Source organism: Cyrtonyx montezumae, unplaced genomic scaffold (assembly GCF_038088225.1).
Source record: "Cyrtonyx montezumae isolate F1298 unplaced genomic scaffold, pur_monq_1.0 scaffold_3, whole genome shotgun sequence".
Taxonomy (NCBI): Eukaryota; Metazoa; Chordata; class Aves; order Galliformes; family Odontophoridae; genus Cyrtonyx; species Cyrtonyx montezumae.
Window position 1 is genome coordinate 147,051,167 of NW_027072034.1, and position 12,067 is coordinate 147,063,233.

The 12,067-nt window shown below is 37.0% G+C and overlaps 1 protein-coding gene across 1 annotated transcript in view; it reads right to left on the reverse strand.

Annotated features, from left to right (window-relative positions):
• The window catches only part of SLC2A13 (solute carrier family 2 member 13), a 138,567-nt gene that overhangs the window by 68,970 nt on the left and 57,530 nt on the right, over positions 1-12,067 (reverse strand). The window contains exon 4 of the mRNA XM_065743586.1: positions 4,672-4,780. Coding sequence (XP_065599658.1) covers positions 4,672-4,780 — 109 coding nt within the window. The remainder of the gene's footprint in view (positions 1-4,671; positions 4,781-12,067) is intronic.

The following is a 12,067-nucleotide window of genomic DNA, read 5'->3' on the forward strand; positions in this document are numbered from 1 at the left end:
AAAACACTGACTGGAGTCTCTGCTTTTGTCTCCTCTGCTGATGTTTTTTACCAGATAATCTGAAATAGCTGAATCCTTCAAGCCTTGTCTTTCTTCCTACCTCCAAAAATTATTTTCTGCCTCTTATGTTACTATTATTGTTATTAAAAGAAGGAGGATGGGAAAATTGAGCTTACAGTTTTGCCATAAACTGGTGCTCTTCTCCCACGCTTGATGAACAGTCGCTGTGGGCTTGAACATACCTGCACACCACTGTTCCAATACACTTCTGAGACATGTTTTTGTTAGAGAGCTAACTTGTAGCACTTAGTATTCCGGAGTACAACTTCCTTCCCAGGGCCTTTCTCAGTATCTTGTCAGACAGATTGTTAAACTAGGCTTGAAAGAATGAGCTTATGTTTTTGAGAAAACACCAGAATGAAAAGAAACTGGAAAGTTAAACCATTTCACTGCTTGCAGCAGTGTTAGAAATGGTTGCCTAAAGCTGTCGGACTTTTGCAGGTCAGTTAAGCTGGCAAAAGCTTTGACTGAAAAGAAACATTTTTTTCTACTTCAGGCACCTCCAGCAGTGGTATTCTTGTTCTTAAAGGGAAAAAAAAAAGGAATCAAAGTAATAGGCCAGTGAGCTTTATTCTTTTAATTGCTAAATTTATCATGCCAGCATTTGTTCCCATGAGAGTCACACGCTCCTTAGCCTATTTTTACATTTTCGTCTCTTTTAGATCCACCCCCTCAATGCAGAGGTTGCTCTGCATGCTGTTCTCTCCATTTCAACAACATCTTGTTCGGGACTACAGTTCCTGGTTCCCCACAGTTGGATGTTATGCACAAACGTGGCTGACGCAATATGAAACTACATCAGTTTATTGCACAACCACATGGCAAGAGCACATAGCTCAAGAATTCTTAACGATTTCATTGAGTTCTTCCTTTCACCATTGTCAAGAGAAATCCAACTACATACGGACTTTGTTACTCTCCTTGCATTCACAACTGATGAATATTTTCTAGCTAAAAATTCAGTAAGGGATTTCTGAACCCTTAAACACGGAAGGTCTAGATTTCTGTTGTTGTCTCACTGTGTTTTAGGGTTTGTTTCCTGCTTTTTAGAATCTCTCCTACCCCTTGGGACACTTGATGATTTTTAGACCTCTGCAAAACTCCTCTACACAATTCCCCATCTCAAACACCCACACTTTTTAATAATTATTCAACTACTTTCTTACTTATATTTCCATTTAATTTTCCTGCTTTGTAACTTTTATTTTATCACTACTATTATTAGTCATTTATTAAGTAGTTTTTCAGATCCACACAAACTCGCTCCTCTGACAATTCCTTTCTTACACTAGAATACAAGATTTAATAAATTCCTTTGCATCAGAAGTAATGGAAAGTCCCAATTTAAAAGATTAGAACAAGCTGGGGCCCATCACACATGCCAACAGGTTCAGTGGTCACAGTGCAGAAGAGTGCTGTGGAAATACGTCAAGATAAAAGGTCAAACTGGATGCTGCTCAATCCTCTATGAGGGAAAGGCAGGCAACAGCAAGTCAAGGTGAGAAGACCTTTCTCCTGCAGCATACAAAGAGGGATAGCAACAAAGGAGGACACTCAGCAGCACCAGTAAGAGTGAACAACCATCAAAATATTTTTTTTTTTTACAATCAACAAGTTTTGGTAACTGAGTTTGCAAAACCAGTAAAACTCACACAATCCTACAACCTCCATTTTCCTGCTGCTACAAAGCAGCAATTCCAGAATGACAGAACCAGACGTTATGGAGAGCAAAATAGTCTTTAGAGTGTTAATACAACCTGACAGTTCCACAAGGAACCTTTTAATTACTGCATTAAAAAGCAATCATCAGGTTCTATGCAAGCAAACCATCAACAGACAGCTGCTTACTTGTATTCAAAAAATATCCTTTCTTAGGAGAATGTTTATCATGTATAGTTGATAAATAAAATATTCTTATACAAGATTATTAAAAAAATATTCAATATTGTAAATGCTTTACATGTCAGGCATTTAACAACAGTGCCTTCATGTGTTTGTTACAGGCATTTTCTTTATTTTAAAGTCAGGATTCAGAAACGTTTTATCTTAATTCTGCCCACCTACACATCCAAAAGCAAATTAGGTCAATTCCAAACTATTTGTAAAACCTCCTACAGAGGAAGTAGTTTGAGATTTTAAAACATATGAAGGTTAAATCAAGCAGTCACCCCAGCAGAGTCACAAACCTTGTAAAGTGTCAGATTTTGGAACTAGCCTAGGGAAACCCCCAAAACAGCAAGAAACAACATGTGAAAATGACTGTCCTTGGCCAGAGGTTGCATCCATATCAACTATACTAATAATTTAATAATGTTTATGTCCCCTAATTGCCTTCTAAAATTATTTCTACTTTTGGCATCCATAACATCTAACATCCTGTGGCAGTGAGGATCACTATGTAATTATGCACTGCATGAAAAAAATGTTTCCTTGTGTTTATTTTAAACCTCCTGTTAGGTAAAAACCAGGAGCCAACAAAAACTGATATAGGAATTAATAATTATAACCTCTCCAACTTCTGCACAGTGTTAGTAATTTTATATGCGTAATGCATTTCTTCTCAACTTATGTCTTTTCTCAGTGGCAGAGATCTAACTATCCTGTTCAAATACTGCTATCTATCTCCCTATGTACAACCTGATTTATCCATATTTTCAAAAAAGGATATCTACAGCTGTCTGTACTATTCCAGACTGATCATGGATATCATTGTTGTGTTTATACTGAATTATATTCAGTTTCAAGGTTTCTAGACAATTATCTCTGGCAAGCATTACTGCAAAGTACGGTAAAGTTAACAATTTTGCCACTTTTGTGTTATTTTCTCACAATACTTCACTTCACAGATTTGGGGATATTCATCTTCAGAATAGTGTATGAATACAAGCTGAATTTTTGCTGTTTAGCCTCCTTCATAAACTTAAAAATGACAAACAGAAAACAGACTTTCCTCCACTGTGATATTTTCTTCTTATCCTTTGTTTCCTATCTTAAAAAGGTATTAATTCAGGAGGACTATTTTCTTACTTTTGTGACCATATGACCAAGAAACTGACTGCCATGGATAAGTGTGGTTGATCATATGGCACAGTCCTCACATGCCCACCAATTCTCCTACCCATCAGACTTTCAAGCTATAGTCTGCATCCAACAATCATGATGGCTCTTCTTCATAATCTTACTTTCCCTGTGCTTATGTTTTTCATACTCATAAACATACATCTTCTCCTTCAGTTCTAGTTTTAATTTTGATTTGGGGGGAAATAAAACTTTCTGGGCTGCAGCTTCAGTCAGAGCAAGCTACATTTCCAAATTCTATTATTATGCATTTGAAATAGTCCAGACCTATTGAGTGCGCCCTGATTAGATCTGGGCAATTTGTTATTCATTTTAATCTGCTTGTTCTAAAATTTCTTCCCTTAACACTACGATTCGATTTGAAACACGTGAGACATCTCAAGTAAGCTGCAGTGTGTGAATTTTCACATATCCTCCATGATCAACACAGACGCAACAAGAGTCTTTCAGATCTGCTGCTACAGGTTTGTCTCCTGCTACTGTTCTCATGCCTTGACCCGTACTGGGCCTAAAACCCTGTTAGGTCACTTGCCTCTGCTGTGCCTGAAGATTTCTTAAGAGCTCCTTTTGTGCCTGTCTTCTGATTTTTACAGATAACTTAGCAGTAATGCATTCTTTTTTTTCACCTCGGGTTACAATTTCCGCTTTATAATGTCACTCTTTATAAGGACTATTTTGGACTTCCCTTCTTTGCAGTTTAACAATACTGGTTTTTTTGTTGTTTTTTCCTATTCTAGATGGCAGACATTTACTCTAATATTTAATATGGTAGTTCTTGATACACTAAAAGCTTCATTGTTTTAGCTGCTCCTTTTAACTATTTCCTAACCAGCCTCCTCGTTTGTATGTAGTCTCTCCATAAAATGTTTCTGCAATGTATTCTAGACTTCCTTTTAAGTAACAGAGAAGTCATGATTGTTATGGTTACTCTTGAAGGGAAGCTTAGCAGTAATCTCATCTTAAAGTAGGTCTTGTGCATTGCACATTTATCAAGAGCTACTCTCCTCACAAGAGCTGACAGCTTATCAGAAAACCCAATATATTCTTTTCCACATTTGCTGAGTCTTTTTACACGAATTAGAACATATAATAAGACAAATGCTTCTTCCCTTAGCATCTTACCTTCTGTAGCACTTCACAGTAATTGTCCATGTTGTTTCCATGGTCAACAGTCTCACACTCACAGTATTTTGATTTATTCACACACAAATTCAAGCCATATGAGTACCTTCTTGTCTATGCTTGCATAGCTTGGGCTGTAAACCCTAACATATAAAAATGTCTCTCTAAGAGTAGTTTGCAACGTCATCTCTATACAAATGTTTACCCTTATACGAACATCTTGCACCATTTTTCTGAGATGCCAAACATGCCAATATGCAGAGTTAAAACCAGCATTCCAGCTCTCACACTCAATTTTTCATATTTCAAATTTTGTCCAGAAGGCCATCTATAACTATTGGTCCAATTCTCCCTTTTTCTTTTCTTTCTTTTTCAATATTTTTAGAAGAGAAGCAAGCAGCAGATACATACATGACGGTGTTAATCCCTGACAGTTGTTGAAACATCTGCAGACCACAACCCACAATTAAGGCTCTTCGAGTTGGAGGGTATGTTAGCATTCTGCAGATCACAGGTCCAGCTTAAAAAAAAAAACAAAAAAACACAAAAGAATACGTAATAGTTCTTAAGTGATCTCTATCAAGACAATGTTCCCAAGCACTCTGGCACCTTAGTTTCAAACAAGCTTGGGTTATTTCAATTATTTTTGAACCACTTGATCAGTTCAGTTCCACTTTTCCATACTGTACTGCAAATATGATTTTAATGAAGCACCAGGCAAAAACATGAAACAATTTTTGGACGTAGTGCACAGTGCTATGGATGGCAGATGTACAGTTTCCCCTATACTCACAGACTGCACATTTGTTGAAACTGAATGTACACGCATTTATCACATCATATTTGTCTCTTTTCTTAAAGCTCCCAATGGTTTTGTAAGGTTACTTCAGAAATGTCATTACACACTGCTCAGAGCTGCTGGAGCTTACAGATGAAAACTTTCTCTGAATTCCCATCAATGTTCTCTCAATTTCCATAAAGTTACTGCAAGTTTTAGAGGTGTGGGATTGATCTGTGTTGCACAGCTCTAAGGCCAGCAAAGGGGGCATAAATTAATTAAACTTTTTCTGTACGTTTGGTAGCAATGGTTTCTGCTCAAAAAGCAGACAATACTTTCACACTGAAGAAAAAGTCAAACATTTTTGGCAAACACAAAGTTTTCTTCTCTGTATCTTTCACAACTTCAAGTTGTCCTGAGAACATTTAATACAGAAAACTATATAAAATCTAGCAAAAATATAAATGATTTTACTCCATTATTTACTCAATTTTATTTCTGCACAGAACATCGTTTGGACCAGAATATATTCTGGTGAAATAGTTTAGGTGTTGTACATCTTATCACACTTGATATATTTACTCAGAACAACTAGTATAGATGACACTGAGTGTAAGTGAAAAGAGTTGTCATAAAAAATAAGAACAAAAAAACACATAATGCAAGTCATAACTGGAGGTGAAAAAGATCTATATTTTATGGTTATAGTTTCCCATTTTCATCAAAGTCCCCCCTGAACATATAGGAAGTGTTACATGCATTGATTCAAAACCAAAACTTGTACAGGTCTGTTAGCAAAGAGCAACTTATATACATAGTTCTGACTCTGAACAGCTTTCTGTGAATAGTTTCAAAAACAGACCCAGCTAACTGGTTTAGGTAGAGTTTTCTTCTCTGAAAAATAGTCATACTTGCCTGAGGAAGAGTTATTTTCAGTAAAAAAAAAAAAAAAAAAAAAAAAAGGATTTCTGTCACTTAACCTTGCTTCTTTGTCATTAACAGCAGAATCGAGTGCCACACTTTTTCCAGCTGGTGTTCAAGTAACATTGCATGTGCATGCAGACAGGACACAGTCATACCTATCCTGCCACAAGGCCACAACTCAACCTACCACACAACTCTGAGTAAGTCACTGATTAATAGAACCACAATCAACATAAGACATTCTCAAGCAAGGTGCGTGGCACCACGAGGCAGACAACTACACCAAAGGGCTCAGCAGCCCAAGTGACACTTTCTTGGTAGAGGGACAAGAAGAAGCAATGCTGCTAGTCCTGAATTTTGAATCAACAAAAATGCTCACTGTAGGAGGAAAGGAGGCAGAAGTTCCATAAGGAACTAATGCAAGGATTTTAACAATTCTTGATCCATCTGATATTTAATGGAAGTTACATAAGACCCTATTCACAATAAGGCATCATACAAAACAATTGAAGACATTAAAAGGAATAGCTCGAAATTAAAGCAGCTGTTCCCAGACAATGGTTTGCAACTCAGTGGGAGCCTTGAACTCTCAGCAAAACTTAATTGCAAGAACAGGGTTGTATGCCTGCAGTGTGCCCTTGCAGGAAGTCCAAGGCTACATATTAAAGTCTGCCTAGACCTTTCCAATCATTTAAGTTCTGTTAATGCTTCTATTTTCTTCATATTTCTGACTAACCGCATAAGAAACACAATGCTAATCATTATATTGGTTTATATCAGAGCCTTAAAAGTTTCACTACAAACCTGTATCACAGCAAAGGCATACACAAATAGGTATACACAAAACAAAAGGATTTACTTCCATAAAATTCACAGCCTTCAGGTTTACAAACCAATAAACTGACTGAAAGACGTAAAAGAAATCGTTATCTCTATATTAAATAAGCTTCATAAATTCAGCTAAAAACCCAAACGACTTTAGATAGTGTCTCTTTTTGTAAACAGAAAGAGCTTTATGTTCTTTCTTAAAATAACCTAGCCTTGTGGTATTTTTGAGTTTCCCTATCTTCAGTCCTGCCACCCATTTTTTGCTGTGCTCGTATACTACAAGCAACTGCAGGCAAATAAATCATAGCTGTCCCCAGCATAGAATGGTTCTAAACTGAAGGATGAAAACAGAATTGAACACATTTTTATATAGAAAATATGACTTCAGGAAACTAAAACTGTAGCTCAGTAGTTTCTGATAACTGCTACATTTCCTCTTATTTATTACAATAGATTAAAATAGCACAAAGCAACAAAATCAAGGGAAATGGATGATGCAAAGGATGCGTCACAAAAATAAAATGTAACACTTGGCAAATTTTACAGTGGAAAAAATAGATATTTGACTCCAAAGTCGGTGTATTTTGTTCATGAAACTTCCCCCTTCCTGCTCTTGTTTTCTCATCCCTGCACTTGAACTTGGGATATCATTGAGATGTCTGTTCTTCTTCTCACCATGAATAAAAATGAAGTCAAAAGGATAAGACCTACTAATGTCATCATTAATTTAATGAGACTAGATTTGCTCAAATTTTTTGTGCTGTGGCTTAGATAATTACTTTATCTGAAGTAAATTTCCTTAATGCATATGTTTACAAGGGTTCACAATACACTTGAATAAAGGGCAGCCATAGTTGGTTATAGCCAAAGTGCCAAATGGCAGCAATAGATAAAGAGCAATGAGAAAATAAAGATACTGCTGCTGGAGAAGGTGACATTGCACAAAGGATTGCTGTGTTCTAAGTGGCTTTTCCTGAGCTTAGTCCAAACGTTACACCTAACCAGATATTCATCCTGATAAGCAAAAGGGAAAAAACAGTAAGACTCAAAAACAAACAAACAAACAAACAAAACAACAACAAACAGGCTGTGCTAAGGCCATTTACAGATTTAAATACCCATTTGTCAAGTAATCAAGGTGACAGCTTGTGTCAACAGCTTCAGACAACATAGGGTTGCTGCTACATATTGTGTCCTTACTGTAGAAGAGTGCTACTGCAAAAGTGAGCTTACCAAGCAAGAAGAGTTACTTATCAGTACAGCATGACTTCAGCTCATCCTCCCGATCAGCTTTGCAAAGCTGTTCTCACTCTAATGATAGTCAATGCCTTATCTTCCATCCAGACATAGCTTCTGAGAACTGCTCTACCAGCACAAGTGGGACAAGGAAAGATGTCAGGCTAGTGATCTGGATAAGGGAAGGCTGACATAAGGAACCACTCATCTCATTTGGCCTTTCATTATAGAAAGGAAGCTTCCAGCCCAGTGTCCTCTGCGTCACCTGGGCCAAGTGACTCCACCTAAATCAGTACAAGCTATGGTCTTCTGCACACAAGTGATAATCTGAAGTAAGCATTTTCTCCTCCACTCTTAGATCTACTATTTTCTGAAAGTGTCAACTGTATTTATTTTTCCTTTTTGTAAGACTTAGCAAATAAAAAAAAATACCAGAAGAGATCAAAACTGAGTATTTATCCTGAACAAACACAAAACCATTACACCTCTGTACCAAGCTCTCCCCCACATTTTTATGTTTCCAGTAACACCAGAAGAATAACTTGCAGCACTAGAGAAAGCTCCTCACCTCACTGAGTTCTCTATTTCTTTATTTCAAAAGGATGCTAGAGCCTTTTTCTTTTTTTTTTCTTTTTATGTCAGTCACCCATCAAACAAGATAGAAAAAAGATTGTCAGCTTGCCTAATATCCGAGTCTGAGCCTATTTTTTTTTTTTTTTTTGGTATTCCAAAGCAAATACATCCAATGGAATTGTAAGACAATGTGGCTCTAGCAGAAAACAATATTTTAGACACATTCTTCTCACTTCTAGAGATTTACGGGAATGCAAGGAGTTTTTCCATGCCAACTCAAACAGAAAGAGGTTGTTTGTTTTCTCGGGAAATACAGATTTCAAATAAGCAGTCCCTTCAAATGATCTTTTTAATCTATACAGAACCACACAGAGTAAAGATTTTTTCTTTTTTGTCATGTTGTTTTGACAAGAAAGTAAGGGTTGGTCTTCTGGGAATCATGAAAACAAAACAATTTTCTTCTGTGTGTAAAAAGAAAAAAACCCACCATCTTTCCCTTGGTACCACGTTCTTTGATTCAGAGCTTTAGTGATGGAAAATCTATATAACTGAGTAGTTGCACAAAGAAAGCAGCAGTTAAGAATGCCTTGAATAGGACAAGCAGTGGTATGTGGGGAAACAAAGCAAAACGAGTGCATTTTGGCTCTGTATGACATGTTTTGTACAGAAGAGAGAAACCATGGTAATGAACTGCTTTCAAACCGGAGAAGCCACGGTAAAACAGGATACAGAGACCAGCAGCAATTCACATGATGCCACTGGCAGAAGTGGCCATGGTGACCAAAGAGAGACAATGCTTGAGGAGCTGGACCACTGCCTGCCAGAACCTGAACAGGGCAATGAGCTGGAGAGGTTTGCCCTCTTCTCTGGGAGGAAAACAGCTTGAGACAAGAAAATGAGGATCTCGTTGTGCTTTCCTCTGGCACAGTAACCACCTTGGAAACAAAGCAGGAGGTGTTGAGGCTGTCTTTGGCATACCCTCTGCCTGCAAGGTTGTTTTTCAGGCAAACAATTGTTTCTTTTCACCGTTCTCATCGCCTAACTAATGGCAGTGCAGAGGGTTTATCAGTTTGGAACTGGAAAGCCTTTTTTTTTTCTCTTTTTCTTTGAAGTTGAGGAATGATACTTGAAACTGTAGCCAGGGAAATTTCAAGTATTATTTTATTGTTTTTTACTGAAAAGAACATCAAAAAAGCTGATGACTCAGAGTTCCTTCCAACCTAATCAGTAACCTACTCTCAAGCTGACCTTTCCAGCTGTTACCATATTAACATTCATACAGATATTGCATTCTGTTTCCTGAAGAGAGCTCTTCAAGCCTTACACCTTCTGTGCATCTTTCTGTCAAAATGTTAGTTCAGAATTTGGTTGCTTTTGTTACTTCTTTTTTGCTTTACCCCCTACCCTTGTTTCCAAATGAACTATCCATGTTCCTGTCACAAGCTGCTGCTTTTAGTAGTGAAAATCAGGAAAGACTGAAATTTATTAGAATTGGAGTAAAAGAAATGGAGCTCAATGAAAGTCTCAATAGGAACTTTTGGCTGCAGTCTGTTGCATGCTCACTCCTTTGTTTATTTTATTAATAGCACATTTAGTTTAGACCAACCATGGGGTCTGAAAAACTCCTGATATTTGTTTTTTCTCTTTTTAAATTCAGATAACATTAGCATAAGTTGTCCATTAAAAAAAAAGTGCTATTTTTTTGCTTCTGTGTATTACAGCACAGCGCAGTAACAAACCCAACCCAACCACCTGCTTAAGCACTCTTACTGAACAAGTAAAAAATTGCAATTAAAAACACAGACAACAGATAGCAATCTCCTGGGCTATGGCCTTAGGAAGTGTTTTCACCATGAGAACTGAAGATTATGAAAAGCTGATGGTAATGACAGTTTTCAAATCCTCCAATTTCTGAGGATTCATGTACGGCCTCTGTGAATTCACCCATGTGAGCTGCTCTGGAATTTCAGACATAATAAAGTACTTCACAATAAAGTACGATTCTTGGCAATCTTGCATCTGATATTATCTTTATCATCTATGCAAAAGCAGAATGTAAGGAGTTTACTTCTACTTGCACAAAGAAGAAAGTCTATGGAGAATCAGATTAGGAACCTCTTCTTATTTGTTTCATAAATGCTGTCAGGGGTAGCAACAAATTGCATCCTGCAGGGTGCACAGAATGTTCTTAACGTATCTTCACAGAAAAACCTCATTGGTTTCCAGGAATTAATGAGAAATTCCCCCTGCACAAACTTCAGAGTTTCTCAACAGTAATTCTTGCTAAGGTCAGTGAGACAGACAGAAAGTAGCTGTATTTATGTGAAATTGCTTGTACAGCTGCAATAGTTTTTCCCTGTTGATTAACAGGAGAACACACTGTGGGTCTGGCTTTCATTAGGTCATTTTTAAAAGTAATTTTGATACCTGACATGCAGATGTCCTGTACTGTCAGCTGCAACTGAATCGTTGAGCAAAGGTACACAGAATATAAAATACAGACTATAATGCCACGTGGAACAGCAGGCAAAAGGCAGCTTGTCATGTCAAGATTCTGGTTTTAGGAAAAATAGAATTAATATTACATAACAGACACTTCAAAGTCTTTCGCATACTACGGATTATATGCAATCTGAAAGCTGCTTAGCTTATACTGAGGGGAAACTCCTCTGATTGTTTTCAGCATAATGACGATAGAAATGTGTTGCCTAAATGCCATGTTTATACGGAGTTTCCTTATACATTCAAAGTATTTGAAGACTGGTTCTTTAAAAAGTAATTCAAAACCCAGTGGAGTGTTAAGATTATACTTAATATCATCTCCCATGTTAGGCATGGCTTTTCCTTCAAAAAAAAATCATATATATATAATCAGTCTAAATCATACTAAATTAACTGTTTCCATTAATGTGCTACAAGATAAAAATATGTAGGACAACGACCTTTTCACTGCCTTTATAAAACCTCACAGCTCCTGTAGATAGAAAGGAAGATTATAAAGATTTTATTAAATCATTTAAGAGCCTGAGGCCCATTTTACAAAGGAATACAGGATTTCTGAGATTTCCTCATGAATTTCCATACCTAGATCGTTATGCTGATTTTAGACCCTCAGCAAATTAGCCCATCAGCTGAAAAAGGATAATATACAGATGATAAACATAATTTAGAAAACACAAACAGTTTTATTCTCATTGTCTAAGATAGTCAAAAGCCTCAGTTTTCTCTTCTGATCCCATACTGACTTGTTTTAGAATGTTCAGTTGAAAATCTAAGCTTGGGACAGATGTCATCTTTTTAAACAGTGCTTCTTGTACTTACAGCTGATTTTAGATGTTTTACACAAGTAAAACAGATCTATTAAGAGTGGATTCAAGGCTCATCAGAGCTGCTATTTCACACATTCAAGTGAAGGGACATCTCTCAGACACCTGCAGTGATCTGAGCCACTTCAGTTTCCAGAGATAC